The sequence below is a fragment of the Hylobates moloch genome, unplaced genomic scaffold (assembly GCF_009828535.3).
Source record: "Hylobates moloch isolate HMO894 unplaced genomic scaffold, HMol_V3 SCAFFOLD_4, whole genome shotgun sequence".
Classification (NCBI taxonomy): domain Eukaryota; kingdom Metazoa; phylum Chordata; class Mammalia; order Primates; family Hylobatidae; genus Hylobates; species Hylobates moloch.
The window spans coordinates 26,015,203-26,041,064 of record NW_026652279.1 but is presented as its reverse complement, the minus strand read 5'-3'; the positions used below and the strand labels follow the sequence as shown (position 1 = coordinate 26,041,064).

Here is a 25,862-nt window from a genome sequence, read left to right as displayed (position 1 = left end):
GGTGGTGTCAACCCCACCAAGACTTTGCATCAGGGAAGAATACAAGTTGCCCAAAGCAGATTGTGGGGCTGCCCATGAAAAATAATAAAATGGTGATGGTTTTCAGTCTCTCAGTCTTAGGGTAGTTAGCTATGCAGCAATAGCTAACTGATACACTAGAAAAATGCTCACGCAAATATGTAGAATTTTGTCCTTGTCCATGGACTCTACATTAACTTCACAATAATGAAGTTAACATCCATCACTTGCATTCTGTATGTTGACACATTACCAAGCACTTCACATGCCTTGCCTCATTGAATTCTTACAAACAACTTGTGGGGGTAGATTCTGCTAGCACCCGCAGTTAATAAATGAGAAGACTGACCCTCAGGGAGTTTAAAATGCAGGGACTTAAAGCACTTTCAGGCCAGCAAGAATTCCGTGACCCCCAAATGCCTAGCTGCAGGGAGGTCCGCTTGCCTTGACAACCGCCTTAGCAGTAAGGTCTATCCCAGCTTCTCTCAGGAACCTATGATAGCTCTGTTACTCATCCGTTTCTTTTAAGCCCTAACACTGAGAATACTTATTATCAATTCCTTGCATTAGTGCCACATGTGTCTTTACTGTTGTTGAGGACATTTTCTATTTTCCCATTTTTCTACTCCACCTCTCCCAAGAACATAGAGATTATATTAGGTGGGATGTTCATTTTACAGATGAGGAAACTGAGGAACAGAGGAGATCCAGGGCTTGTCCCAAGTCCCAGGATCACATTGAGGGAGAGAAAGGGTCTCTGGCTTTCCTGGACCCTGGCCCGTGCTCCCTAGACCCCAGCCACTCTCCCTCCACCCACCCCAAGCATCTCCCACTCCCATGCTTCACACTGGCTGGGTGATTTGGACGAGCTTCAGTCATGGGTGTAAGTGCAAAGGCTCTGGATTCAGACAGATCTGAGTGTGGATCCCAACACTGGCTTGTATCAGCTGGTTGACCTTAGCAAGTGACAAAACCTCCGGAGCCTCCATTTCCTCAGGAACACAGGGCTAAGAAGGCTCTGCTCGACAGGGTTGTTTGTGGTCTGGAGTGGATGATCTACGTAACATCCCTGGACCATCCAGGCAATCGGCAAAGACTGCTGTGTTCATCCACGATTGCTTCTGCTCCTTAAAGAGTTTCTGCTTCATCTCCATGCTCTGCAGACAGAAAGAGCAGGTTGTTGGGCATCTGATGAGTGACTGAACCGAACGAGCGCTAAGGAGAAAGCTTCAATAGGATTCTGCCATTCATTGGCTACCAGATTTGGGGAATGTCTCTTCACCTGTCTGGGCCTCAGTGTCCTCATCTGTAAAACAGGGGGGTTGGGGAAGCTGATCTTGATTATTTCCTCCAGCTCTGAGGGCTCACTCAGTGCGTTGGCTGAAGGCTGCAGAAGCACACATAGGGGAGGGCCACCAGCCCCACCACATCCCCTCTGCTTTCTAAAGGGAGCTCCCTTAATGGCCATGTTTGGTATTGTGCTACCCCACCCCCTGACTCCGTTGGATTGAGCCAAGGATGGCAGCTGATGCAACAGCAGTTGATGGTAGATTCGTCAGTCACCATGGCCCTTGGCAAAGCTGGACCGGCAGACAACCTTTCTTGGGAAGCTTGACCCGGAAGTAACAAAATGACAGGCCCTGTAAGCAGGAGGAGCAGAAGATGAGAGGCCACAATGACAAGGAGGTCGGAGGCAGAGAGGTGGCCCGTCTGCACCGTAGGGAGGCTGAAGTCACTAGGGATGAGACTCTGGGAGCACAATGACAAAACCAACCGGGCAAAGCCAATAGCGGAGATCACAGGCTTCGAGAGCAAAGCCATCCAGTCCCCAGAGAGAGCAGGAACCCCCAGCTGAGTACCTGCCCCAATGCCTATTCCTCACTGGGAGACCTTACATTCAAGCCCTCCTTACTTGGTGTAACTTGAGTGGGATTTCTGCTTCTTACAATTAAAACAAAAAAGGGGCTCACGCCTGTAATCCCAGCACTTTGGGAGGCTGAGGCAGGGGGATTGTTTGAGGTCAGGAGTTCAAGACCAGCCTGGCCAACATGGAGAAATCCCATCTCTACAAAAAATAGAAAGCTAGGTGTGGTGGTGCATGCCTGTAGTCCCAGCTACTCAGGAGACTGAGGCAGGAGAATCACTTGAACCCAGTGGGTGGAGGTTGCGGTGAGCTGAGATTGCGCCACTGCACTCCAGCCTGGGTGACAGAGCGAGACTCTGTCTCAAAAAAAAAAAACGAAAAAGTAGACAGAATGATAATAGCCAACCTGTTTGAGCACTTACTGTGTTCTAAACCCCTTCACATATAAAGGCCAACGCATTAGTCCTCTCAACCACCTTTTAAAGCAGGTACTAATGTTACTCCAGCTTAACCTATGAGGAAATAGTACAGAGAGGCTAAGTAACTTGCCATGGGACACACTACTTAGGCATCACGGAGCTGGGGTTCAGAACTAGGCAGTCTCACTCTGGAGCTGGGTCTTCATTCTCTCTCTTAGGCCTGAGGATGAGGCAGGACACTGGATGTGATCTGAAACAGAGCTTCACCGAACTGGGACTGTTTGACCCAAGATACCTCACCCAGAGTGAGTTTGTGCCCCCTTGGCATGGGGGGTGCTGTAGTGGGGTGGGTGGTTATCGGCTGTTCACACAGCCCCTAAATAAGGAGCAAGGATGGATACAGGGTTTCACCAGGCCATCCTGCCCCAGGCTGCAGCCAAGGGTCAGATCCTGCTTCTAACACGAGGGAGCATTTTACCTTGGGAAATTCCCTAGAGAAAGAGGTGTGCGGGGTTTGGGGAAAGGCCTCCTAGGAACAGCCTGCAAGACAATTGTCTCCATCCCTAAGCAGGGAAGTCTAGAAAGGACCCTGCTGCTGACTCAGTGCAAGCAGCAAGGCATGGCCTTGGAGTAGCCTGAAGAGGAGCTTCAGCAGTGGAGAGTTGTGGAGAAGGATGGGGGTGAGGCAGGAGTAAGAGAGCCCCCCCAGGAACCCCCAACCCCCAACACCTCACATCCTCCTCAACACGCCCCCACTGCTGCCCCTGGAAGCGGCAGAAGTGGCACTTTTGAGCAGTGAGTGGAGGTTTGTGTTTAAATAAAGGGATGCTAAGAAGAGGCAGAGAGAGGACGAGAACTTCCCAGGCCTTTTCAGCCACCCCAGAAAGCAGGTCAGTCTCACACTAGAGGCCCAAGGCCGGCTCCATACTGGACCCCAGGCTGGGATTTGTGGGGTGGCTAAAAAGGCCTGGGACCTTCCTCTGATACCAGGAGATCCTAGTATCAGGTCTCCCAACCACTCCTCACTGCCTCGGAGACATCTCCCCTGACCTCCTTCCTTAACGCAGTCACCATCAGGTTAATATGTTTTATTTTCTTCATTGCCCTTATCATCATTGGAATTGATTTGTTTCCTTATGTGTAGTCTGTCTCCCCCAATCCAGAATGTAAGCTCCAGAAAATCTGGGGTTTTGTCTATCTTGTCCATACTATCTCGAGATGGTAGTAGGGTGTCTAGCACATACTAGGTACTCAATAATTATTTATGGATGAAATGAATATTCAACCACAACTAGGGGGAAAGTGCCATTTCTGAGGTGGGCTTGGTAGCTAAACAAAGTCACATCTTTGGCCATCACTCTCTCATTTAACAAACAGTTCTTGAAACCTGCTGTGTGCCAAGTGTTGTTCTGGGTACTGGGGATGTAGCCTTGAACCAAGCAGACCAAGATCCCAGTGGAGTTTATGGCCAAATGCTGGCGACAGATAATGACAACCACAAAGCCAGAAACACCCAGGGCATGGGGAGGAACAATACTGGAATCTGCTTTAGACTGAGAGGTTGGGACAGCCTCTCTGAGGAGGGGAGTTTAAACTGGCAAAAGCCCGAGAAGGAGACCACCATGCCAAGGGGTGACCAGGCAGGCACACGAAGAGAAAGAGATTGGCACAGGAGAAGAATGGAGAAGGCCATGCGGCTGGAGCTGAGGGGGTGAGAGATGTGAGAACAGCTGTCTAGAAGGGCACAGGCAGGGCCTTTCGAGCCATGGTGACCATTTTGAAGTTATTCTAAGAACAATGAGAAGCCCTTGGAAGGTTGCAATAGGGGCATTACTTGATTCTACTTATTATTGTTAAAAAATTAACGGCTGGGTGTGGTGGCTCATGCCTGTAATCCCAGCACTTTGGGAGACCAAGTTGGGAGGATCTCTTGAGGTCAGGAGTTTGAGACCAGCCTGGTCAACAGAATGAGATCTTATCTCTACTAAAAAAAAAAAAAAAAAAAAACTAGCTAGGTGTGGTAGTGCACGCCTGTAGTCCCAGCTACTTAGGAGGCAGAGGCAAGAAGATCATTTGAGCCCAGGAATTTTTGGCTGCAGTGAGCCAGTATTGTGCCACTGCCCTCTAGCCTGGGTGACAGAATGAGACCTTGTCTAAAAATAATAATAATAATAATACTAATAATAATAATTCACCATCTGTGGCTCTGGACCATAGCCACTTTTTAACAATGGAGGGCTTGGGTGATAATTGAGGATTAAAGTGCTGCAGGGGGCCACGATGCTATGTCATGAATCCCAGATTACAGTGAACCTGCTCCTCTTTATCTGAGGGCTGATGCAAGAGGAAGAGTATTAATATTACTATCATTATTATTATTTTTTGAGACGAAGTCTTGCTTTGTTACCCAGGCTAGAGTGCAGTGGTGCAGTCTCAGCTCACTGCAACCTCTGCCTCCTGGGCTCAAACAATTCTTCTCTCCCAGCCTCCCAAGTAGCTGGGATTATAGGCAACCATCCCCACGCCCGGCTAATTGTATTTTTAATACAGACGAGTTTTCACCATGTTGGCCAGGCTGGTCTCAAACTCTTGACCTCAAGTGATCTGCCCGCCTCGGCCTCCCAAAGTGCTGGGATTACAGGCGTGAGCCACCGGGCCCGGCCAGGAGGAAGTATTATTATTAGTGTTTCTGAGCCTTGAGTGCCCCCATTCAGCGTTGTTTCCGGACTTCCAGCTCTGCTTCCCTTCTCCATCCAGACATCCACGCATAGTCCATCTGATCCGCTGAGAGATTGATTCAAATTCCTCCCAATATGGAGATCAATGGCTCCTGCACGCCACAGAGCTGCAGACTTCCCTTCCCAGGCAACTCAGAGTCCTGTCATCCGTGGAACAAGATTTTCCTTTTTCATTTGCCAGTTATTGTAACTGAACATAAATTAGTGCTTAGAGGTCTTTAATCTTTTGCATAGCATGGCCCCTTTTGCTTTATACCATGCTGTCGAGAAATGTATTAAGGACTTGGTTGGTTACCAGTGACAACAACTCAACTTAGCCTGGTTTGTATCACAAGGCATGCTTTTGGCCCTATCTGTATGAAAAGTTCAGAGATAAAAACGGATTCAGGCAGGCTGGGCCCAAGTATTCCAAGGATGTCAACAGGATTGGGTCTCTCCACTTCTCAGCCCTGCATTCCTTCACACTGCACTCTCAGGCTGACTCTTCTCAAGTGATGGCAAAGATGGCCCAAAGCAGTTCTAGGCTTGCCTCCTAGCATTTAGCTACCCAAGTAGAAAAAGCTGTACCTCTTTCCCAGTGAATGAGTCAGAGTCCCAGGATTGCCTCTGATTGGCCTAGCTTGAGTCACATGCTTACCATGAACCAATCACTGAGTGGAGGGTGGGTCTTACTGTCATTGACCAGATCTGGTTACTTACCCAGTCTTGAGCCAGATTTGGGAGCAGGCTTGCCTGACCACATGGTTGAGAGTAGGGTAAGGGCTGTTTCCCAAAAGGAATAGATGAGTTATATTATTGGAAGGATGATGCTGGGGCCAGGTGTGGTGGCTCACTCCTGTAATCCCAGCACTTTGGGAGGCAGGGAGGGAGGTTCACTTGAGGGTAGGAGTTTGAGACCAACCTGGGTAACATAGTGAGACTCTGTCACTACACACACACACACACACACACACACACACACAACGAGGCAGGCATGGTGGCATGAGCCTGTAATTCCTGCTACTTGGGAGGCTGAGGTAGGAGGATCTCACTGGAGCCCAGGAGTTTGAGGCTGCAGTGAGCCGTGATCACACCACTGCCCTCTAGTCTGGGCAACAGAGTGAGACCCTGCCTCTTGAAAGAAAGAAAGAAAGAAAGAAAGAAAGAAAGAAAGAAAGAAAGAAAGAAAGAAAGAACAAAGATGCTGAGCAGGCAAAGCCCAGAAAGCTTATCAAGAGCTCCAGTCTCCAGAGGACACTCTTGAGAAACATATTCACAGCATGGTGTTGGACGTTCTCGCATCCCTTTTCCAGGTCCACAGGCCCCTGTCGACTGCAGGATCACACGCCGGTCTCCAGGTAAATGCTTTGTCTTTCCACAGCACCCACCCCCAAAAAGGAGTACAGCCACCCTGGTGGATATGAATGAGGACTCCAAGGCCAGGCTGCCTGGGTTTAAATCCCAGCTTCCCTCCTTTCTTGCTGAAAGACCTCAGGAAAATTAACACTTCAGTTCTCATTTCGAAAGTAGGGACAGTAACAGCCCTGCCTTGTAGGCTTGCTGTTGGGACGGCATCTGACACAGAGAAACCCCCAATAAATGCAGCTGCTATAGTTGTGATCTTGCCTTTTGGAGAGTCTTGATTCCAGTGCCCCAGTCCCAAAGCTGCACTCACCATTTTCTCCATATAGACAGGTAAATATGTTCATGTTGAGCGCTTACTGTGTGCTAGGCACTGTTTTAAGCAATTTTTCATAGATGGTCTCATTCTCTTGCAACCGACAGCTATAAGATATAAACTATTATTAGTCCTGTGAGGTTCAGAGAGGTAAAATAATTTTCCCAAGATCACAGTAGCTAAGTGGTAAACCCCAATGCATGCAGATCAACTCACACAACGTGAGTGGCCAGCAACCTCCATTCCCCACATTAATTTCTTTGTTTCCAACATGCCTGGCCAAGGTCTCCATTTCCAGTGATGCCAAACACAGAGATACCTGTGTTTCTGGTAGACCCGGCAGGACAGAAGTTCCTGGTCACCATCCCTTCCTTGGCCTCCAGATACAGACATAATATATGTGGCTGCAGGATCCCAGATCGGGTGAATTCGACATTTTGTCCCCTGTAGGCCCAGAACAGGCCCCTGCACATAGTGCTTACTAAATGATGGGTTAGAAGAAAAGATGAGAAGTAAATAAATTATGCATGAGTGGGGTGATTGCCTATCTGCATTTCCCTCTCAAAGCGTGAGCCCACATCCAGCCTGATACTCTGCTGCCCTCATGTGGTCATTTGTAAGATGGCAGGCAGGGTAAGCAGCCTCTAATTTTTATTATGAAAAATTTCAAATTTACAGAAGGCAGAGAATAGCATAGTTAACCCATTATGTCTATCATCTAGTTTTAAAAATTATTCACATTTTTATGAGTTGGCTTTACCTCTTTTTTTGAATTTCAAAAAAATCGCTAACACCATGACATTTTACCCTGAAACATATCAGTATGTATCTCTAAAAATGACATTTTCCTGCATAGTGATGACAATCTCATGATCACACCAAATAAAACTAATGACAATTTCTCAATAAAATGTTACCTAATCCATATTCCATTTTCCTTGATTATTCCAAAAATGTCTTTTAAAAGTTGCTTTGTTCAAACCAGCACCCCATCTAATGAGTATTGTCTCTTAATTTTTCTAGAGTATGCCCCGTCATGACTGGCTGAGCTTGTTTTCTGGTGAAATACCCCACAACCAGCATTTGCCTGACTGCTTCCTTGAGTTGTCAATTCACTGGTTGCTGTCCTCCCCTGTATGTTTTCTTATTTTATTCTATTTATTTTTTTGAGATAGGGTGTCATTTCATCGCCCACACTGGAGTGCAGTGGTGCAGTCACGGCTCAATGCAACCTTGCCTTTCTGGACTTAGATGATTTTCCCACCTCAGCCTCCTGAGTAGCCAGGACTACAGGTGTGCACCACCATCACTGATTAAATTTTGTATTTTTTTTTTTTTGGTAGAGACTGGGGTGGGGGCTGAATCTCACTATGTTGCCCAGGCTGGTCTCAAACTCCTGGGATCAAATTTGGCCTCCCAAAGTGCTGAGATTACAGGCGTGAGCCACCATGCCTGATCCTATTCTGTATGTCTTTTAAACAGCAAGTTGGATCTAAACCTTTGATTAGATTCAGTTTCACCATTTTTGGAGAGTACACTTCGTAGGTGACATGCACTTCATATTACATCACATCAGGAGGTACCCACTGCTTGGTGCCCACTTTTAGGAGCAAAAAACTTGATGAATAAGTTCAGGTGGGTTCATCCCCATCTTTCTCTGTGAGTAACAAGTGAACTTGTTGGCCTGATAATTTGGGGACCTGATACATATCCAGTTCCCCAAGAACCACTCTCAGAATTGTTTTATCACCCATTTGTGATCATTGCTTGAAACAATAATATTTCATTAGAATCTGCAAAATGGTGTTTCTAATTTTATCATTCCTTCTATATGTTTTAGCTACGAATAGAATACTTATCCACAAGAGCTAATATTTCTCTAAACTTACCTCATTCTGAAAAGGAGGAATAAATGCTTAATTCTTTCCTATTATTTATCAACTTTCAGAGTAAGAAGCTGATACAATGACAACCCCCAATGGCAGTAAATGAAGGCTTTCCTTTGTTTTGCTGAGATTAATTACAACTTTCTGGATGTAAAAATATCCAGTGCATTTCAATCCATTGCAATTGATGTTCTTTTTATTGCTTAAGTGCGTAGAAGCAAGTTCAAGCTGCCTCTTACATCCACCAGTTTTCAACTTCTTTATTGGGGGCACAATAAGATGTTCTAGGCTCATCTTGTACCTGCCCTGCCCCAGATCTAAAACCAAACATTTCTCCAAGAAACACTGATTCATTTTAGTGGGGATGGTATTTAGAGACACACTCCACACACGGCAGGTGGGAGAGCTGCGATTTGGACCCAGGCAGTCTGACTTCAGAGTTGGTGCTCTTAACCTTTGTACCCTCTGGTCAACATATTTATTAGTGATGATAACAGTAATAATTACAACTATAACTCTTACTGCCATACGCAGCTGTTCACCATGTGACAGGTGCCCTGCTAGGTGATTTCCAGCCTTTTTAAAAGACCTAGTCCTTATAACAGCCCTCTAAGTCATTATTATTTCAATCTTACAGAAGAGGAAAATAAGGCTTAGAGAAATTAGCGTCTTATCCGAGACCAGATGGTAAGTGACAGATCATGGATTCAGATTTCTGTCTGTGTGACTCTACATCATTGCTGTAAACTATATCAATTGGTGACAATGCTGTCTCCTTTCAACGGTTCTTTCCTTGGCTCCCTGAGCCCTGGCACTCCTATGTCCCAGGGCCCCAGGCTCAGGCCTGTGTTTGGTGTCTTTCTGGGTAACTCACCCAGAAAACATTTGTTGGGTCCCCGCTACATTCGTGGTGTCTATCCAGGTCACTCGCAGCTGTGCTAGGGCACAGAGGAGTTGGGAAGAGAAAGGCTGGTTCTGTCTCCTCCAGGAACCCATGATTTAGTGAGGGAGACTAAACAGTTACCATTAGTGTGTTTGTGCTATAACATAAGAGGTGTAACCTGCTTTCACTCCCCCAGAGGAACAGTCAGCTCTCCTCTGGGGCTCTGGAAAACCAAATAAGCTTTAACAACCAAAAAAGTAGAGCGTCCAGACGTCATGACAGATGGTGGGAGAGATTTTCTGGCACAGGACTCAGCCACACACCTTTCAAATGGTTGCAGGTTGGTGGCTGCCTCTTTGTAAGGAAGAATGGCTAGGAGCCTATGGAGGCAGGAGGAGTTGCACGGGCCAGCCCCTGGCACCCGTAATCGGAATTATGCACCAGAATGGAAGCAGAGCAGAGACAGGCACAGGCGTCTAACAGAGCAGGAGAGGATGCTGGGAGTTGGCTATGGGAAAGATGAAGGACCAGCAGGACTGGGGCTCCAGCCACTCTGTATCTGGGGTCTCCTGAGCCAGGCTCCGGGCAAGTGGAAGACTCCAGTACAGGGTCACTGTGGCTTTTAATCATTGCATCAGTAAACCATTGCTGTGGAACAACCCATGCCCACAGTTAGAGGCTTAAGAGAATAAACATTTATTATTTGCCATGATCCCGTGGGTATGTTGAGCAGTTTTCTGGTCAGAGCTGGCTGAGCTGATCTCTGCGGTAAGCAGGTGCTTTGGCTGGGGCTGGATAGTCTAGGATGACCTCACTTATGTATTGTAGGTGGTTTGATGTTGGCTGGGGTGACAAGGATAACTTGGCTCTCTGTCTCTGATCACCCAGGAGGATCACAAGCTGGGGCTTATTCACATGGTGGCTATTAGTGCACAAGCCTCTGCTTGGGTCACCTTTGTTAATGTCCTGTTGGCCAAAGCAAATCACAAGATCAACCCCAGATTCAAGGAGTGGAGCCACAGACCCACCTGTTGCTGGAAGGAGTCCCATGGAAACAAAGTGTGGATAGGCAGGGGAAGAATTTATAAGCATTTTTGCAACCTGCTTACTTGCAGACGCTCATTCCCTCTTTTTCTGTATGTCACACCCTGTTGTTCATTTGGGGCATCACTCCCACTCCCAAACTCATACTTAGATAATCTGAGGCACAGCGATTGGTTCAAGGATGGGCATGTGACCCAATTCTGGCCAGTGAGACTTGGTCCTGGTACTTTTGCTGAGAACTGTTGGGAATGAGGTCCGTCCTTTCTGCCGAGGCAGCTGTGCTAATAGAATGTGGGCCTGGAGCTTCTGGAGCCATGTTTGCCTCTCATGGGGGGAGCCTGCATGAGCGTGAAGTCGAAAGTGAGGGAAGAAGATATAAGACATTAAGAAAGAGTGACTGTGGCCAGGCGCAGTGGCTCATGCCTGTAATCCCAGCACTTTGGAAGGCTGAGGCTGGGAGTTCACGAGGTCGGGAGTTCACGAGGTCAGGAGTTCAAGACCAGCCTGACCAATATGGTGAAACCCCGTCTCTACTAAAAATACACAAGAATTAGCTGGGCATGGTGGCACACGCCTGTAGTCCCAGCTACTAGGGAGGCTGAGGCAGGATAATCGCTTGAACCCAGGAGACAGAGGTTGCAGTGAGCTGAGATTACATCACTGCACTCCAGCATGGGGGACACAGTGAGACTCCGTCTCAAAAAAAAAAAAAAAAAAAAAAAAGAAGAAAGAGTGATTGAGAGGGAAGAAGAGAGACCACCTGGATCAAGCCATACCTGAATACCTACCTCAGGTCTTTTCAGTTACATGAGCTAACACACTGCCTTTCTTGCTTAGGCCATTTTGAATTGGCTTTCTAATTCAGCACTTTGAACCAAAAAGTCCTAATACAGTTCCCTCCCTTAAAAGTTCTTCCTGTCTGATCTCAAAGCTCTTCCCATCTGCAGACTTTGACTTGGACTGGGCATTCCTCTGTCTAGTGTACTTGACACCTCTGCTTGGGCATATAGTAGGTGCTCAGCGAACACTTGTTTGAAGGATCAATAGGAGGGGTTGGGACTCCTCCTAAGAAGAGGCTTTGGTGACAGACAGGTAGCTGGCCTCAGCGAGAAGCTCCCAGAGGTGATAGTGGTCTAACAGGCAGGTGGAGGGGGTAATGGGCACAGTCTGTAAGTGTAAACAAGACCTAGCTGTCCCAGGGCTGGGAGGGAGAGAATAAGGCAGGTTCCATGTCTGGGAGGAATCAAGATAGGCGCCTGGTCACAGGGACACAGCAGGGCCTGCTTCCTAGAACTGGGGTCCACAGTAAGCATGAGGTCCACAGCACTTTTACCTCCTCCGGACTGTGCCACCCAGGTTCAGTCCCTGTCACCTTCTTCTACTGTACACTTTCCACTTCGATCCTTTCTTCACCCAGCAGCTGGAATGACCTTTGGAAAATGTAAATTACACCCCTGCCTAAAGCCTCTAAGGGCTTCCCCCCTGTGCTTATAGCAACATAATATTAATGACAGCTGACACTCACACAGGGCTTAGTAGTTGCCAGGCACCCTTCTAGGCATTATACCTACAATAACTCCTTTAATTATCCCTACAAGGCAGATACTAATACTATCCCCATTTTGCAGATGAGAAAATTGAGGCACAGAGAGGTCAACAACTTACCCAAGTTAACATGGATTAAAATCTGAACTTTTTACCAAGGCATGGAACTCTCCACTTCCGGGGTCTTTGGGTCTTTGCATGGCTGCCTCTCTCTATCAGTTGGGTCTCTGCACATATGTCACATCCTCAGAGGGAGCCTCCCGGATCATACAATTTACAGTGTCCCCTCCTCTGTCCATTTCATCACCCCTTTTTATTGTTTTCACATCATTTACTGTTTTATGCAATTATCTTACTCATTTTTTTACAAACTGTCTTTTTTTTTGTCCTGGCTCCGTGCTCACCCCCAGGTTGCCAGCTCCTGGAGAACAGAGACCATATGTGTCTTATTCACCTCTGTATTCTAGCACCTGACACAAGTGGAGAGTGGCTCAATAAACATTTGTTAAAATGAATGGAGGAAGGGAGAGATGGAGGCAGGGAGGAAGGAAGAAAAAAATAAGGAAGGAAGGAAAGAAGGAACGAAGGAAGGGAGGAAGGAAGGAAGGAAAGGGAGGGAGGGAGCTCCTTTAATATCCCCTCTCCCATAACTAGAATGAGGAAGATGGGGCCTAGAGGAAGAGAGAGTGCTGGGCAGAGAGGAACAGGATGAAGAGAACCTGGAAAGTAGCGCAGGGGCCACACGACATCCCCAGGTTAACCCAGGGCAGGCCCCACACTCAGTTGGGAGAATGCTTCTCTAATTAGGGTTGTCAGATTTGGCAAATAAAAATACAGGATGCCCAGTTAAATATTTGAATTTCAGGTAAACAACAAATAATTAATATGTTGTGTGCAATATTTGGGACAGATTTACACTAAAATGTTGTGTGTGGTTCATCTGAAATTCAAATTTACTGGGCAACTTGTATTTTATCTGGCCATCCTATTCTGGCTCCTCACTGTGTGGTATGAGCCACAGAAGATTCCACTCAACACTAGCCTGCTTTTATTTTACATGGAACATTTTGTTTTTAGTCCTGAATGAGGAAGTACAATCTCTTTATTGATCTAACAGAAGGAGAAAGTCCGTACAAACAGCAGCTTGTTAAGAGGAGAATGGCTCCCAGGGTTAGATAAACACCCAAGACAAATGCCTTTTCCTGAGCTCAAAGTGCGCTTGTGTTCTTGAACTTTCCTTCCTGGGCCCAGAGGTGGGCTTGATGGGATCTATCTCCCTGGTGCTGCTGAAGATGGCAGGAAGAGAAATGCTCAGCCTGGGGGGAAAAGATTTATGGGAATGTGGGCTTAGTCGGTGATTCATCCATTCATTCAGCCTCACCCAGCAGCTATTGGCAGACACTCAGAGATGAATGGCACCAGGTCCTGTCCTGGAGGCTCTCCATAGATAGGGAAATGAATTTTGGCCCCAGGACCAACAAGTACTGCCTGCTTCCAAATCTATCTCCATGGTTGAATGCAAAAAGTACATTTCTGTCCCTGTCTTTTCTCTCTCTCCCTTTCTCCTTACCCATTCTTTCTCTTTTTTCTCATCTCCTCTCTCTTCCTCTCTCACCTTCCCAGCCATTTGTCACCTTAAACCTAATTACCTTGTGCAACTAGTACTGTGAAAAAAGCAATTACTGGTTCACTCAGGCCACAGACCTGGTCTTAAATGCTTTTCCTTTGTCCCTCCAAGACCCCACTTCCTCCGCATCCAGAACTATCCAACATATTCCAGCTCGGCCTGGCATTCATTTGCATTCATTTGCATGCTGTTCTATGATTGGCTGATACAAAGGAGGGGGCGGGGGTGGGCACCGTAAACCTCCATTCCTCATGCATTTAATATAATATGTATGAAAAAAATCTATGTTTGTATCTTGTTTAAGAAAAAAATTGTTCAATGATACTTGTTAAAGCACAATAAGGAAGACTTAATCAGGACAATTCAAGTAGGTATAGGACCACTGCAACTGTGTCTTGCAATTGGTGAAAACTGGGCTCAACTCTGAATACAACATGGGCAAATGGAAATTTATAGCCAGGAAGCAGGGTGGGGAGCAGTGCATGAAAAACTACTAAGAGGAAACATCAGAGGTAACAGTAGATTCTTGCTGAAGAGGCCAGGGTGATCAGACATCAACTGGGGGATGGTGGAGGATGAGGAACACATCAGATATCAAGAGTGATCACATATCAAAGGTGGGGATTCTTGGTAACTTGATTTAGCAGGGTTTTTTGCTAAAACTGGATTTTTCCAGAAAGTACACAGATTGGCCTAGGAGAAGGTTCAGGAGCCTGACTAAAGTTTGCTCAAGCAAAGAATCTTTGTCAATCTGCATGGGAAATATCTAGAAGGCTATATGCCAAAGTTAATGGTGCTTCTCTCCGAAGAAAAAGAAAAACTGTGCATTAAAATTTTAACATGAATAAAAGCAAGAGCTCCTATTAAAAAACCCAGAGGTCCTGTTTGGAATCTGACTCGAAACTCTATCCACTTTTTGGGGCGTAGGCTTTCTCTTGTATAAACGGACAATGATAACATCTACCTCCCAGTGTTGTAATACAGGAGAGCTAAAACAATGGGTATAAAAACTTCTGTTCAGAGCAAGGACGGATCGTCATTGCGATTAGGGTGGGCGACCCTAAGGGGGTCATGAGCCTAGACCTTGACAGATCTGGCGAGGTCTGGATTTGGTTTGATTCCTGGCTACCTTTTCTTAATATTCAACTGGCTCTAGACTTTTTAACCATTCACTTTCTTCAAGGTAAGTGCGGCAGAAGCCTGGCGCATGCGCAGTACAAGCCCGTAAGCGGCGCCCCGCCCACATACTACTACAACTTCCGGCAGGCTCCGCGCCCGCCTCAGGCGCGTCGCGGGATGCTGACGTAATGCGGTAGCGCGGGGAATTTCGAGTGGTATTGGAGCGCCGGAGGCTAGTGGGTGGCGGACCCCCAGCATCTTCGGGAGCGACCATGGACTCCCTGGCCGAGCCTCGGTGGCCTCCGGGCCTGGCAGTCATGAAGGTGAGTGCTTCGGGGAGGTTGGGAGCTCCCGGTTGTCTGCGGGGGAGGTCCCTCCCTTTGAGGAGGATGTCCTCGCCTTAAGGAGAAAGAATGAGGCGCGAGCGTCGCGCTGGGCCAGGGTGTCCGGCTCTGCCCTGCCACGAGCCGACCGCGTGGCTCTGGGTCTCAGTTTACTCCTCCGATAAGTGACAAGGACAGGCCTGGTGAGCTGAGGTTGGCAGTCTTACTGAACCAGATATTCCGCTATCTAATCCCAGCGATAACATGTAGAAAAACAGTTATTCCAAACAATGACATCGACAGCTATTCTTTACTGAAAGCTTACTTTGTGTCAAGCACTAAAGAGTGACACCGGACATGATTTTGGGTGGACACTTTATCAGGTAACATATATGTAATCACGTAGCCAAGCAGGTAGTCTCCTTTACAGGCTCTTTCATTTCTTCTGATTATTCTCAGTAAACCTAGTGCTGGTTTGTTCTGACATACTGCCCCAACTCCTCTCTAACACACCTTCACTCTTCTCTAACAATTGCTCATGTATCTGCCTTTTAAACAGAGATCAAGACTCAGGCTCAGCGCTGATCTTGCATTGCATCTAATTATTTCACTTAAATAATATTTATTTTTGTGGCCACTTTCTGTTTTGGCAAGGCATACCAGTTTCCATTTACAGTAGTGGTGGGCCCTGGATTTGCTCAAGAGCAGATGCACTTTGCTGTGCTGGCTAAAAATCAGTTGCTTGGTGTTTCTTCTTGCTCTGTGATTATTTCCGTTTCTGACAGTGGCTAAGATAGCCTTCTTCTCTTCCTCAGTTTTGTAGACTTGGGGATTATAGTATCTGTCCCACTGACTCATAAATTTGACTTTAGAATTAAGTGAAGGCTAAAGTAAGTAGAAGGCCTCGTTTTCCTGCTGTCATCAGTGACGTCTAGAGTGCTTGGGGACTTGAGATACCTGCATGATGAGAAGCTGACATTGTGAAATGATCCAGGAAAGCTGTAGTTTTGAAGTTATGGTGGGCTTGGCACCAGGATGCAGTGGAGAAGAGCACAGATTTGAGTTCCAGTGGTCCTGGGTGAAATCTCCTCCCTGCCTCTTAACTGTGTGACCTTCAGTTAGTAACTTAACCTCTCTGAGCCTGAATTTCTTCAACTATAAATTAGAGACAAAAATAACAGTTCATAGGATTGATTAAACAAATTAGTTGATGTATGTGGGCACAGATTCTGCCGTGTATTCACTGTGCTTACTGCAGTGCCTGACACCAAGTGGGTGCTTAAATATTATTTGCTGCTTGATTGAAAGTATCTGGAATGTAGTAAGCATTCAATGAATATATTTTATTATTATTATTATTAGCACTGTGTTAAGTGCTTCTTTCCCCTTTTAATTTGTTGTCATGAAGCTTGACTTGGATAAGGAAAGTAAAAGAGCTCTGTAACCTGTAAAGCTCCTGCTTTGTAGATTTAAGCACACTTTACATATTCCCACAATTTCAGTGTTCTTTAGAGGCAGGTTCCGTGTCTTCTCTGACTTTGGCATCTCACCACAGCACTGAATGTAGAGTTTGGCACCACAGAGTGTTCAGTGAATGTTCAACCAGAGAGTTGATTGAGCCCATATTTTTTGCTCACATTGGAATCATGGAATCTTAAGATTAGAAAACCAGCCCCTTTCAGTATTTTAATCTCCTTTGTAACACATCTGCCAATTTCTCACCTAATTTTTGCTTGAACTCTTCCAGGCACAAAGAACTATCAGATCCCAGAAGCAGATCTGACTGAGGTTACTTCTTTTATTGAATAGAAGTTTGACTCAGAATCCATGGTTGCTAACTTAGGATCCACAGAAAGACTTTGGAGTCTCAAGTTATTTGTAAAATTTTTGTATGTATGTTTTTCTGAGAAGAGAGTCCATAGTTTTCATCAATTTTTCAAAGGGATCTGTAACCCCAAAAACTTAAGAGTATTTTTGTAATTATTATGTTTTTCCACCCATTTTCTACTTCTCCCTTTCACTTTCTCTCTCTCTAAACTAAAGAAATTTTGGGGAGTCTGCTGACCACTCTCTATTCAGGCATCATTTTTTGTTTGGTTGGTTGAGGCACATGTGATATGCATGTTACTGTCTTGGAGTGACATGACAAGAAATTTGAACCAGAAATAGCTCATCTGATGTAGTGTCAACTTCCACAATTGTGCTCTGCAGATCTTTCAGAATCATTCCTCCACCAGAAGAGGATGGCATAGATAAGAAAGTGTGATCTAATAGACTGGTTCTGGTTTCTGGGCCTGCCTTTGCTCTTAATTGATCTTGAACATAACCCTTTAGATTTTTGTGTCTGTGACAGCTTACCATCCACAATAATGGAAGATTTTGGCATTTTATCATTTCCCTGGTTTTACTTTAACAAAAATTTACTGTTTTTGGCATATTGTAAATGTAATATGTGTACACAGTAGAAAAAAATTAAAATTCAGAATAAGATAAAGGAGAAAAATAAAACCATCCATAATTCTACCACCCAGAGAACCAGTGTTTAACATTTTACCTTATTTTCCTTTGGTTTTTGTGCATTTAAAATTTGGGATCACTGTGGAGTCAACTTCTTGGGTTTGATCCAGCCAACTTAGGAACTCTGTAGACTTTATTTTTAAAATTGGGATACTGATGCTGTGGACTTCATAAGAGTGCTATGAAGATTCAACTACAGAGTTGTTATTATTATGTATTATTGGCATAGATTTATTTTCTGATTTTTATTTTCCTAGGGCATTAATTATTCTTTGAAAGCATGTTTTTTAATAGCTGCATAATATTTCATCATATGGACCATTAGCGACGTTAGTCCTTTTTTGTTTACATTTTTAAAATTCAGGTAATAAGTTCACATGGTTCAAAATACACATAAAATAAAAAGTAAAAGTCTCCTTCTTACCATGTTCCTGGCCCTGATCATTATTTGACTTCTTGTTTATCTTCTCATTATTTATATTTACGATGAAAATAGAATGCATTCTTTTTTCTTTTTTTCTTTTTTGAGGTAGGGTCTCACTGTCGCCCAGACTGGAGTGCAGTGGCAATCACGGCTCACTGCAGCCTTGAACTCCTGGGCTAAAGCAATCCTTCCGCCTCAGCCTCCTGAGTAGAGGGGACTACAGGCATGCGTCACTACGCCCAACGAGTTTTTAAATTTTTTATAGACACGGATTTTTGTTATTTTGCCTAGGCTGGTCTCAAACTCCTGGACTCAAGCAATTCTCCTGCCTTGGCCTCCCAAAGTGCTAGGATTACAGGCAAGAGCCACCATGCTAGGCCTATTAGAATACATTCTTATTCACCTCTTCCTTTTAAACAAACGGTAGCATAGTATATGTACTGTCTATACCTTATTTCCTTTTTTCACTTATCTTGGCAATCTTTTCATATCAGTGTGAAGGAGAGCTTCCTTTTTTTTTTTTTTTTGAGACAGTTTCACTCGGTCATGCAGGCTGGAGTATAGTGGTGCGATGTGGGCTCACTGCAACCTACGCCTCCTGGACTCAAGCGATCCTCCCGTCGAGAGCTTCCTCCTTTTAAAAAATATTTCTATTGAATGGAATAATATCTTATTTTAAACAATTTGAAAGATTTTAGGTTGCCAGAGTAGTTCCTTTCCTGTTTGGATTGCATTCCAGGTTGGCACACATCTCTCTTTCCAAGTTGTTCACTTTCCCTTCCTCTGCTTTCACTGCCCCAGCTCTTTCCAGGCTTCCTCATTTGGCTCCGTTGTGTAGTACCATGCAGAAAGCACTGGACTGCCTGCCAGAAGGGAGATAGGAATTTTGGTCTTGGCTTGACTAGTGCCTACTATTGTGTGCCTGCTTTTGATACCAGTTTCCTCTTTTGACTAGACAGTTTCCAGTGTTTGGCTTTAACATTCTTTGATTTGATTCTTAACCTGTGTGGTGGCAATGGCCACCTTTCACCCAATAGTGACTATAGGCTAGGTGTTGGAGTCTGAAGAGGAGGAGGCTTGGAGTAAGAGCTGGAAACGCATTAGAAGTGGAACAGAAGTACAGTAGCTCTTCCTTATGTGAAGGGATGACAATATGGCACAAGAATCGGTGTGCCATCATCTTTAGCTGTCTAAAGCAATTTGGGCGACCTGAGACTGAATGTATAGGAGTCATATGAGAGAAGTTTTTATTTGTCAAGATCCCTTGCAGTTTATCTGGAGTTAGCTTTTGAATTTGTGTATTTGACAAAGAATTTGAATTTTTTTTAGGGGATGGAGAAAAAACTTTGTGACAGGACTTCCAATTTTGATGTCTTTCTGATATGTATATATGCATATTTGCATTTCAGACAATAGATGATTTGCTGAGGTGTGGAATTTGCTTCGAGTATTTCAACATTGCAATGATAATACCTCAGTGTTCACATAACTGTAAGTATGTTTTGTTCCTGTGAGTTAGTAAATTGCGATTTTTACATGAGGTAGTGTTAATTTAACACCAAAGATACATGCACATATTTATGTTTCACCTTTAGCTCTTCTATCTCGTAGTTTTTCAGAAGGTCTTTTTCACTGCCTTCCTCTTGAATATTGAAGGTTTTTACAAGGCTTCTATATTTTCTACCTCGTTCCTCTTTGATATTTTTATGATTTTTATAGCATTTATGGCAATAAAATTTTTGGTCACCATAAGTGGTTCTTTATTTGCCAAGTGCTTTTTGATGTTAAGTTTCAGAATTGTTGTTTTTAACAGGATAACAGATAGGTGGTTCCACCAAGTAGTACCTGATATGGAATTTCAAAGTTTAAAAATCTGTAACAATATTTCCCCAGTGGGAGAATTCTACCACTGACTTTATTACAGACAGTTTTATAACTTAACTGCTATGTGATGCTGGAAAGACTCATGTTGGAATTTGTTTGTACTTCTCTTTATGAGTCTAGTATATAAACATTTAAAAATATTGTATCTTGAGATATTTAGTGCTTAGGGGTTACCCTATCATTGTTGAGGAGCTAGACATACAGTTTATGGGTTTTTCAGGTTCATGATCTTTCTTTTCCTCTATTTTCAAGTTGATTTATCTTGGAAAGTTAAAAACAGTCAAATTAGGCCTAAGAAATTGGTTTTAGTTGGTAGTAGCTTTGGTGAAAAAGTTTCTGTAGAGAAGACATAATAAGAGGATAGCAGTGATGGCGACACGGGCATTACAGATATCCTTGGGCTTGACTCTTGAAAGTCTGGTGAGTATTTACTACTTTAGAAAATGTTTGTGAGAACTAAACGTGCAGAACTCACTGTCTGGCACATTATGAGTCCTTAATAATGTTAGTTTTCTTCCAAACAAGATTCACATTAAAAACCAAGATAAGTTTTGGAGATTGTTTTAAAATATATTTTAACATCATCTTTATTTGGGTATAATTCACATACAATAAAGTACATCCATTTTAAGTACACATTAAGGTATAAAAGTGTTAATGAATTTTGACAAATGTGTATGCTGTGTAACTACTGCAATTAAGATACTGAACATTTTCATTATCTGATAAAGTTCTCCCCATCTCAGTCAGTGTGACCTCAGCTAGCCATCTGTAGTCTATTTCTGGACTCTTCTATTCCATTGATCTTAGAAACTTAGTAGTTTTTCACCAAAACTACTGCCCACTAAAACCAATTGTTTAGGCCTAAGTTTAGTGTTTTTTTTTAGCTTTCCAAGATAAATCAACTTGAAAATAGAGAACAAGAAAGAGCATGAACCTAAATAATCTGTAAACTGTTTGTCTAACTCCTGAACAATGATAGGATAACCCCTATTGCAGTAAATACCTCAAGGTACAATATTTTAAAATGCTTATATGTTAGACTCATATATGTCTATCCTTGTGCCAGTACCACACTATCTTGATTACTGTGGCTTTGTAGTAAGTCTTGAAGTCAGGCATTGTAAGTCCTCCAACTTTTTTTTCTTTGTTTTTTTTTTTTTAGGATCGTTGCATTTTAAATGCATTTCCATATATAACTTAAAATCAGGTTGTCAATTTCTACCAAAAGCCTGCTGGGATGTTCACTAGAATTGTATTGAATCTAGAGATCAATTTGGGAGAATTGACATCTTAACAATGCCGAGTCTTCAATGTGTGGATATGATATACTTCTCTATCTTTATTTCTCTTAACAGTGTTGTTTGATTTTCATTGCACAGAACTTGCACAAAGAAATATAACTTATATTGACCTTTCATCTTCTGACTGCACTAAATTCACTTAATTCCAGCATCTTTTTTGTTAATTCCTTAGAAATGTTTGCATACACAATCATGTCATTTGTGGATAAAGACAGTTTTACTTCTTCCTTTCTGATCTATATGCCTTTATGTTTTTGTTACACAGGCTGGTACCTCAAGTACAGTGTTGAAAGTGGTGCTGGACATCCTGTCCTTACTCTTAATTTTATGGGGAAAGTGTTCAGTCTTTTACCATTAAGTATGATGTTAGCTGTAAGTTTTTTTTATATTCTTAATATGTTTTCATAAACCTACCAAGTTGAGGCACTTCTCTACTCCTGGTTAGGCGAGAGGATTTTTTTTTTTTTTTTAAATCATGAATGGGTGTTGAATTTTGTCAAGTATTTTCTGCATCTGTGGAGATGCTCATATGATTTTCTTCCTTTTTTTTTTAACATAGCTAATAACATTGTTTTTGTTGTTTGTTTTTGTTTTGTTTTGTTTGGGTGACAGGGCCTCACTCCCTCACAGTGGCTTTGTTACAGACTGGCTTTGTACTGTAGTCCCCCCTTATCTGTGGTTTCAGTTACCTGTGGTCAACTGCATTCTGAAAATACTAAATGGGAAATTCTGGAAATAAATAATTCATAAGTTTTAAATTGCACGCTGTTCTAAGTAAAGCACTGATGAAATCTTGTGCCGTCCTGCCCAGGATGGGAATCATCCCTTTGTCAAGTGTATTGATGTTACATATGCTATCTACCATTAATCGTTTAGTGACCATCCTGGTTATCAGATTGACTGTTGCAGTATTGCAGTAATTGTAACTGTGTTGCAGAACACAAGTAATTGTGTTATCAGATTGACTGTTGCAGTATCGCAGTAATTGTAACTGTGTTGCAGAACACAGTAATTGTGTTCAAGTAGCCCTTATTTTACTTAATAGTAGCCCCAAAGCACAAGAGTAGTGATGCTGGCAATTCGGATATGACAAAGAGAAATCATAAAATGCTTCCTTTAAGTGAAAAGGTGAAAGTTCTTAACAAGGAAAGGAAAGAAAATTGTATGCTGAGGTTGCTAAGATCTACAGTACAATCTACAGTACAGCACAAGATACTTTGAGAGAAAGACCACATTTACTTAACTTTTGTCATAGTATATTGTTTTAATTCTATGTTATTGTTCCTAATCTTTTACTGTGTCTTATTAATAAATTAAACTTTCTCATAGGTAAGTATGTATAGGAAAAAACATAGTATAAATAGGATTCAGTAATATCTGTGGTTTTAGGCATCCACTGCGCTTTATGGAATGTCTCTCCTGTGTATAAGGGGGCACTACCATATAGAGAAAGACCTTTACTAGTCAGCTTGACTGCAGATTCTAGGGGCTTCTTAAGCCTTTTCTGTGGATGTGTCTTCCCTGAACTTGTGATTATAAATTTCCAAGTAGAGAGATTTGGTCAGTGTTTTCATTAGCTGCTATTTTTCTCTCTCGTGTGTCTGTCCATGGTATTGCAGGTTCTCCAGAGTTGCTGTAAGCCATCAACCTCTTTTTTTGTTTTCAGCTGCCCTCAAGCGTCTAAAGTATGCCGATCCAAAGCACCCCAAGTTGAGTGAGACAGAAACCATTCCCTTAGGCAGTCCTTTGAAAAGTTCAAATGTTGGTCACACACTCCACTATTCTCTCCCAGCCTCCCCTCCCAAGATAAGCCACAGAGCTGTATCAGCCTCTGTCTGCTGTACTATGGGTCCTCTGGATCAGTAGCAAGCGACCCAGCTCTTTTTTGTTCTTAGCAGTCCCCAGTCACCTAGAACATGCAGGGTTCATGCTTAGTGGGGCGAGACAGAAGCCAGTCCTCTGGCCAGCTCTTGGAAAAGCTAGAACATTGGACCGTGTTTCCCTTCTTTCTTTCCCCAGGCAGAAAGTTGGGGGTTTCTCTTCCTTGCTGAGCCTAGGGGAGGCACAGTGGCCAGTGAGTGTGGTACTAGTCCAGACCTTTGCTTTTGTTCTCAGTGGCCCTCAACCTGGTTCCCTTTTCTGTCAGTGTATAGATTCAGGCAGCTCAGAAACCAGTTTCTTAAGTAGCCCCCACAATGTAAGTGCTACTCTTCTGTTTCCCTTCCTAGGGATATATGTTGTTTGCTCACTTCTTCACGACTTATAGCTGTCACTTATGCCATTCTTTAAGAGGAAGTCCGTGGAGGGAAGTTTCAGTAATGATGATTTTTTGTTTTATGAGCACTTTTTTTTCACTTGTGAAGTCTCAATATTCAGTAGGCCTCTTCTACTAAACACCAGTTGTCACGAGTCCCATCATGTCTAAAATTTGCTCTGGGTCTTTAGTGTTTTAATGACACAAAGTCCCCAGGGCTTTAGTAGAAGCCAGGTCTGTCATGTTCTGTTATCATCTTGGATTGACTAGAATTGGTGATCCAGAATCCCAGGTATTTATTGTTGCTTCTTAGATTTTTCATGATTTATCATTTTTAAATCACTTTATTTTGTTTTGTTCTGTTTAGGTTTTTGGATATGAGTAATAAACACTACATTTGTAGTTCTGCAGGTACAAAGGTGTGAGTGGGGTGCCTTGGCAGAATGCAGGTCAATTAAATTGATCCAAATTTCTGCTATTAAAGAGTATTTTGGGGGCAAGAGGGAGCAGACTTACTCCAACCCATAAAACACCATTAAGTGAGAAATGGTCTTGCTAATAGACTGATATGCTTAAGTGCCAATTTTCTTTGCACTTGTATAATTTTTCTCACTTGATAATGGAAGATGATCAAAATATTTAGCAATCAGCTGGCTTTCAAACATCAAAAGAGTCTAGCATCTTAATAGTAAAAAGGAAATTTCTAAAACTCAGACCAATCCTTGTCATGTGAAATCTTAAGGACTTTAGGAAAAAAGGAACTTTTTAGAAAGAAACATCTAAAGTGTCCAGTTAAAAGCAAAAACCAGTGTGAAAAGAATAGGAGGTCCAAGAAAGCTGAGAAGGTTGGCATCTGCCTCCAGTTCTAATGTTAACGGACAGTTAGTTGGTAAGAGAATAACATCCCTCCAACTAAAGACTAGCATTTCAGAATTTCCAGAAGTGCAGGTCTGCATAATTGTATCTCCCTTTTGTATGTGTAACTATTTCTCTTCTCCTCTGACTTGTTTCACAGTGCTGCTTCATGAGAATATAAAAGAAGATAAACACGTTTATTATTTGCCTAATAGAATCTTATGTCTCTTGAATTAGCAAAGGTTTCGTAAGTGGAACATTTCATATTTCAAAAATGAAATCAAATTGCTTTTTACTCCTACACAAGCTTTGATTAATTTTTTTGAGTCAAAAATCCACAAAAGGAAAAAAAAAAAAAAGATTGCTGGCCAAGCCTTAAAATAGTGGTAATTTATCAGTGTCCACAAGCCAATTATTTCATCTAGGATCTTGCTTGGGATTAGAGATGCCCCCTCTCCCAAGGCTTGGATATTTCTGTGAAACTACTCTTTAATTCATTGTTGTTATTGTACCTTCTTCCACTCTGCCCACACATCTTTTTTGGGCTCTCTTGAATGGAAAGACAGACTTCATAGGTGATTTAAATGAAGCCCTCTGGGAATACATGAATTCTAAACTCTTCAGCTGTTCTCCTTTGAATGGAAGGGTTGTCATAGTTGCCCACTAGAAAATAAATTACGCTGGTCTGCAGCTTATCAGTACATATTTGGTAGTAGTCTAGTAGACGGAAATTAAGCCTAGGGCTTGATCTACTTAGGACTTCATATCTGGTTCTCTGCATTTCAAAAGAAAAGAAAAGGAAATATATACAAGATTATGCAGAAGAGAAAGCAGTAGCCTTATTATAAATACTAATTTAAAAGGTACATGTGACCTTATTAATTGTTATTTATTAATGTATATATAATATATATAATGTATACTTATATAGGTATGATAGTAACATATAATAATATGTACACAATATATTGTATAAGTATACATTATATAACTATACATAGTACATATTTATATAAGTATACATTATTTATAGTATAAATTTACAGTACATATTTATTATAAACAAATATTTATAGATATAGTCAGTCCCTGACTTACCATGATTTGACTTAGGATTTTTCAACTTTACGATGGTGTGAAAGCAATAACACATTCAGTAGAAACCATACTTTGAATTTTGAATTTTGATCTTTTCCCAGGCTAGAGATAGGTATATTAAATACATTTTGGCTTATGATATTTTCAATTTATGTTGGGTTTATCGGGATGTAATCCCATGTTAAGTCAAGGAGCATCTGTAATTTTTAATAATTAATATATTAAGAGTATGGACTCTGGTGCTTGCCTTTGCCACATACTAGTTCCATTATCTTTGGCAAGTTGGCTGTGCCCTGTGCTTCATTTTTCTTATTGTCAAATGTGACTAATATTGGTACCAACCTCAGGGTTGCTGTAAGGATCAAAAGAGTTAATACATGAATACATGTAGAGTGCTTAGAAC

General features: G+C 42.9%; 1 protein-coding gene across 2 annotated transcripts in view; it reads left to right on the top strand.

The window, feature by feature from the left end:
- Positions 1 to 14,985: 14,985 nt before the first annotated feature.
- RAD18 (RAD18 E3 ubiquitin protein ligase) overlaps positions 14,986 to 25,862 on the top strand; it is an 89,410-nt gene continuing 78,533 nt past the window's right edge. Inside the window, exons 1-2 of one of the 2 annotated variants that reach the window (XM_032149569.2) lie at positions 14,986 to 15,123; positions 19,474 to 19,555. In XM_032149569.2, coding sequence (XP_032005460.1) covers positions 15,073 to 15,123; positions 19,474 to 19,555 — 133 coding nt within the window. In that variant the 5' untranslated portion in view covers positions 14,986 to 15,072. The remainder of the gene's footprint in view (positions 15,124 to 19,473; positions 19,556 to 25,862) is intronic. The other variant, XM_058437199.1, reaches the window with a different exon arrangement.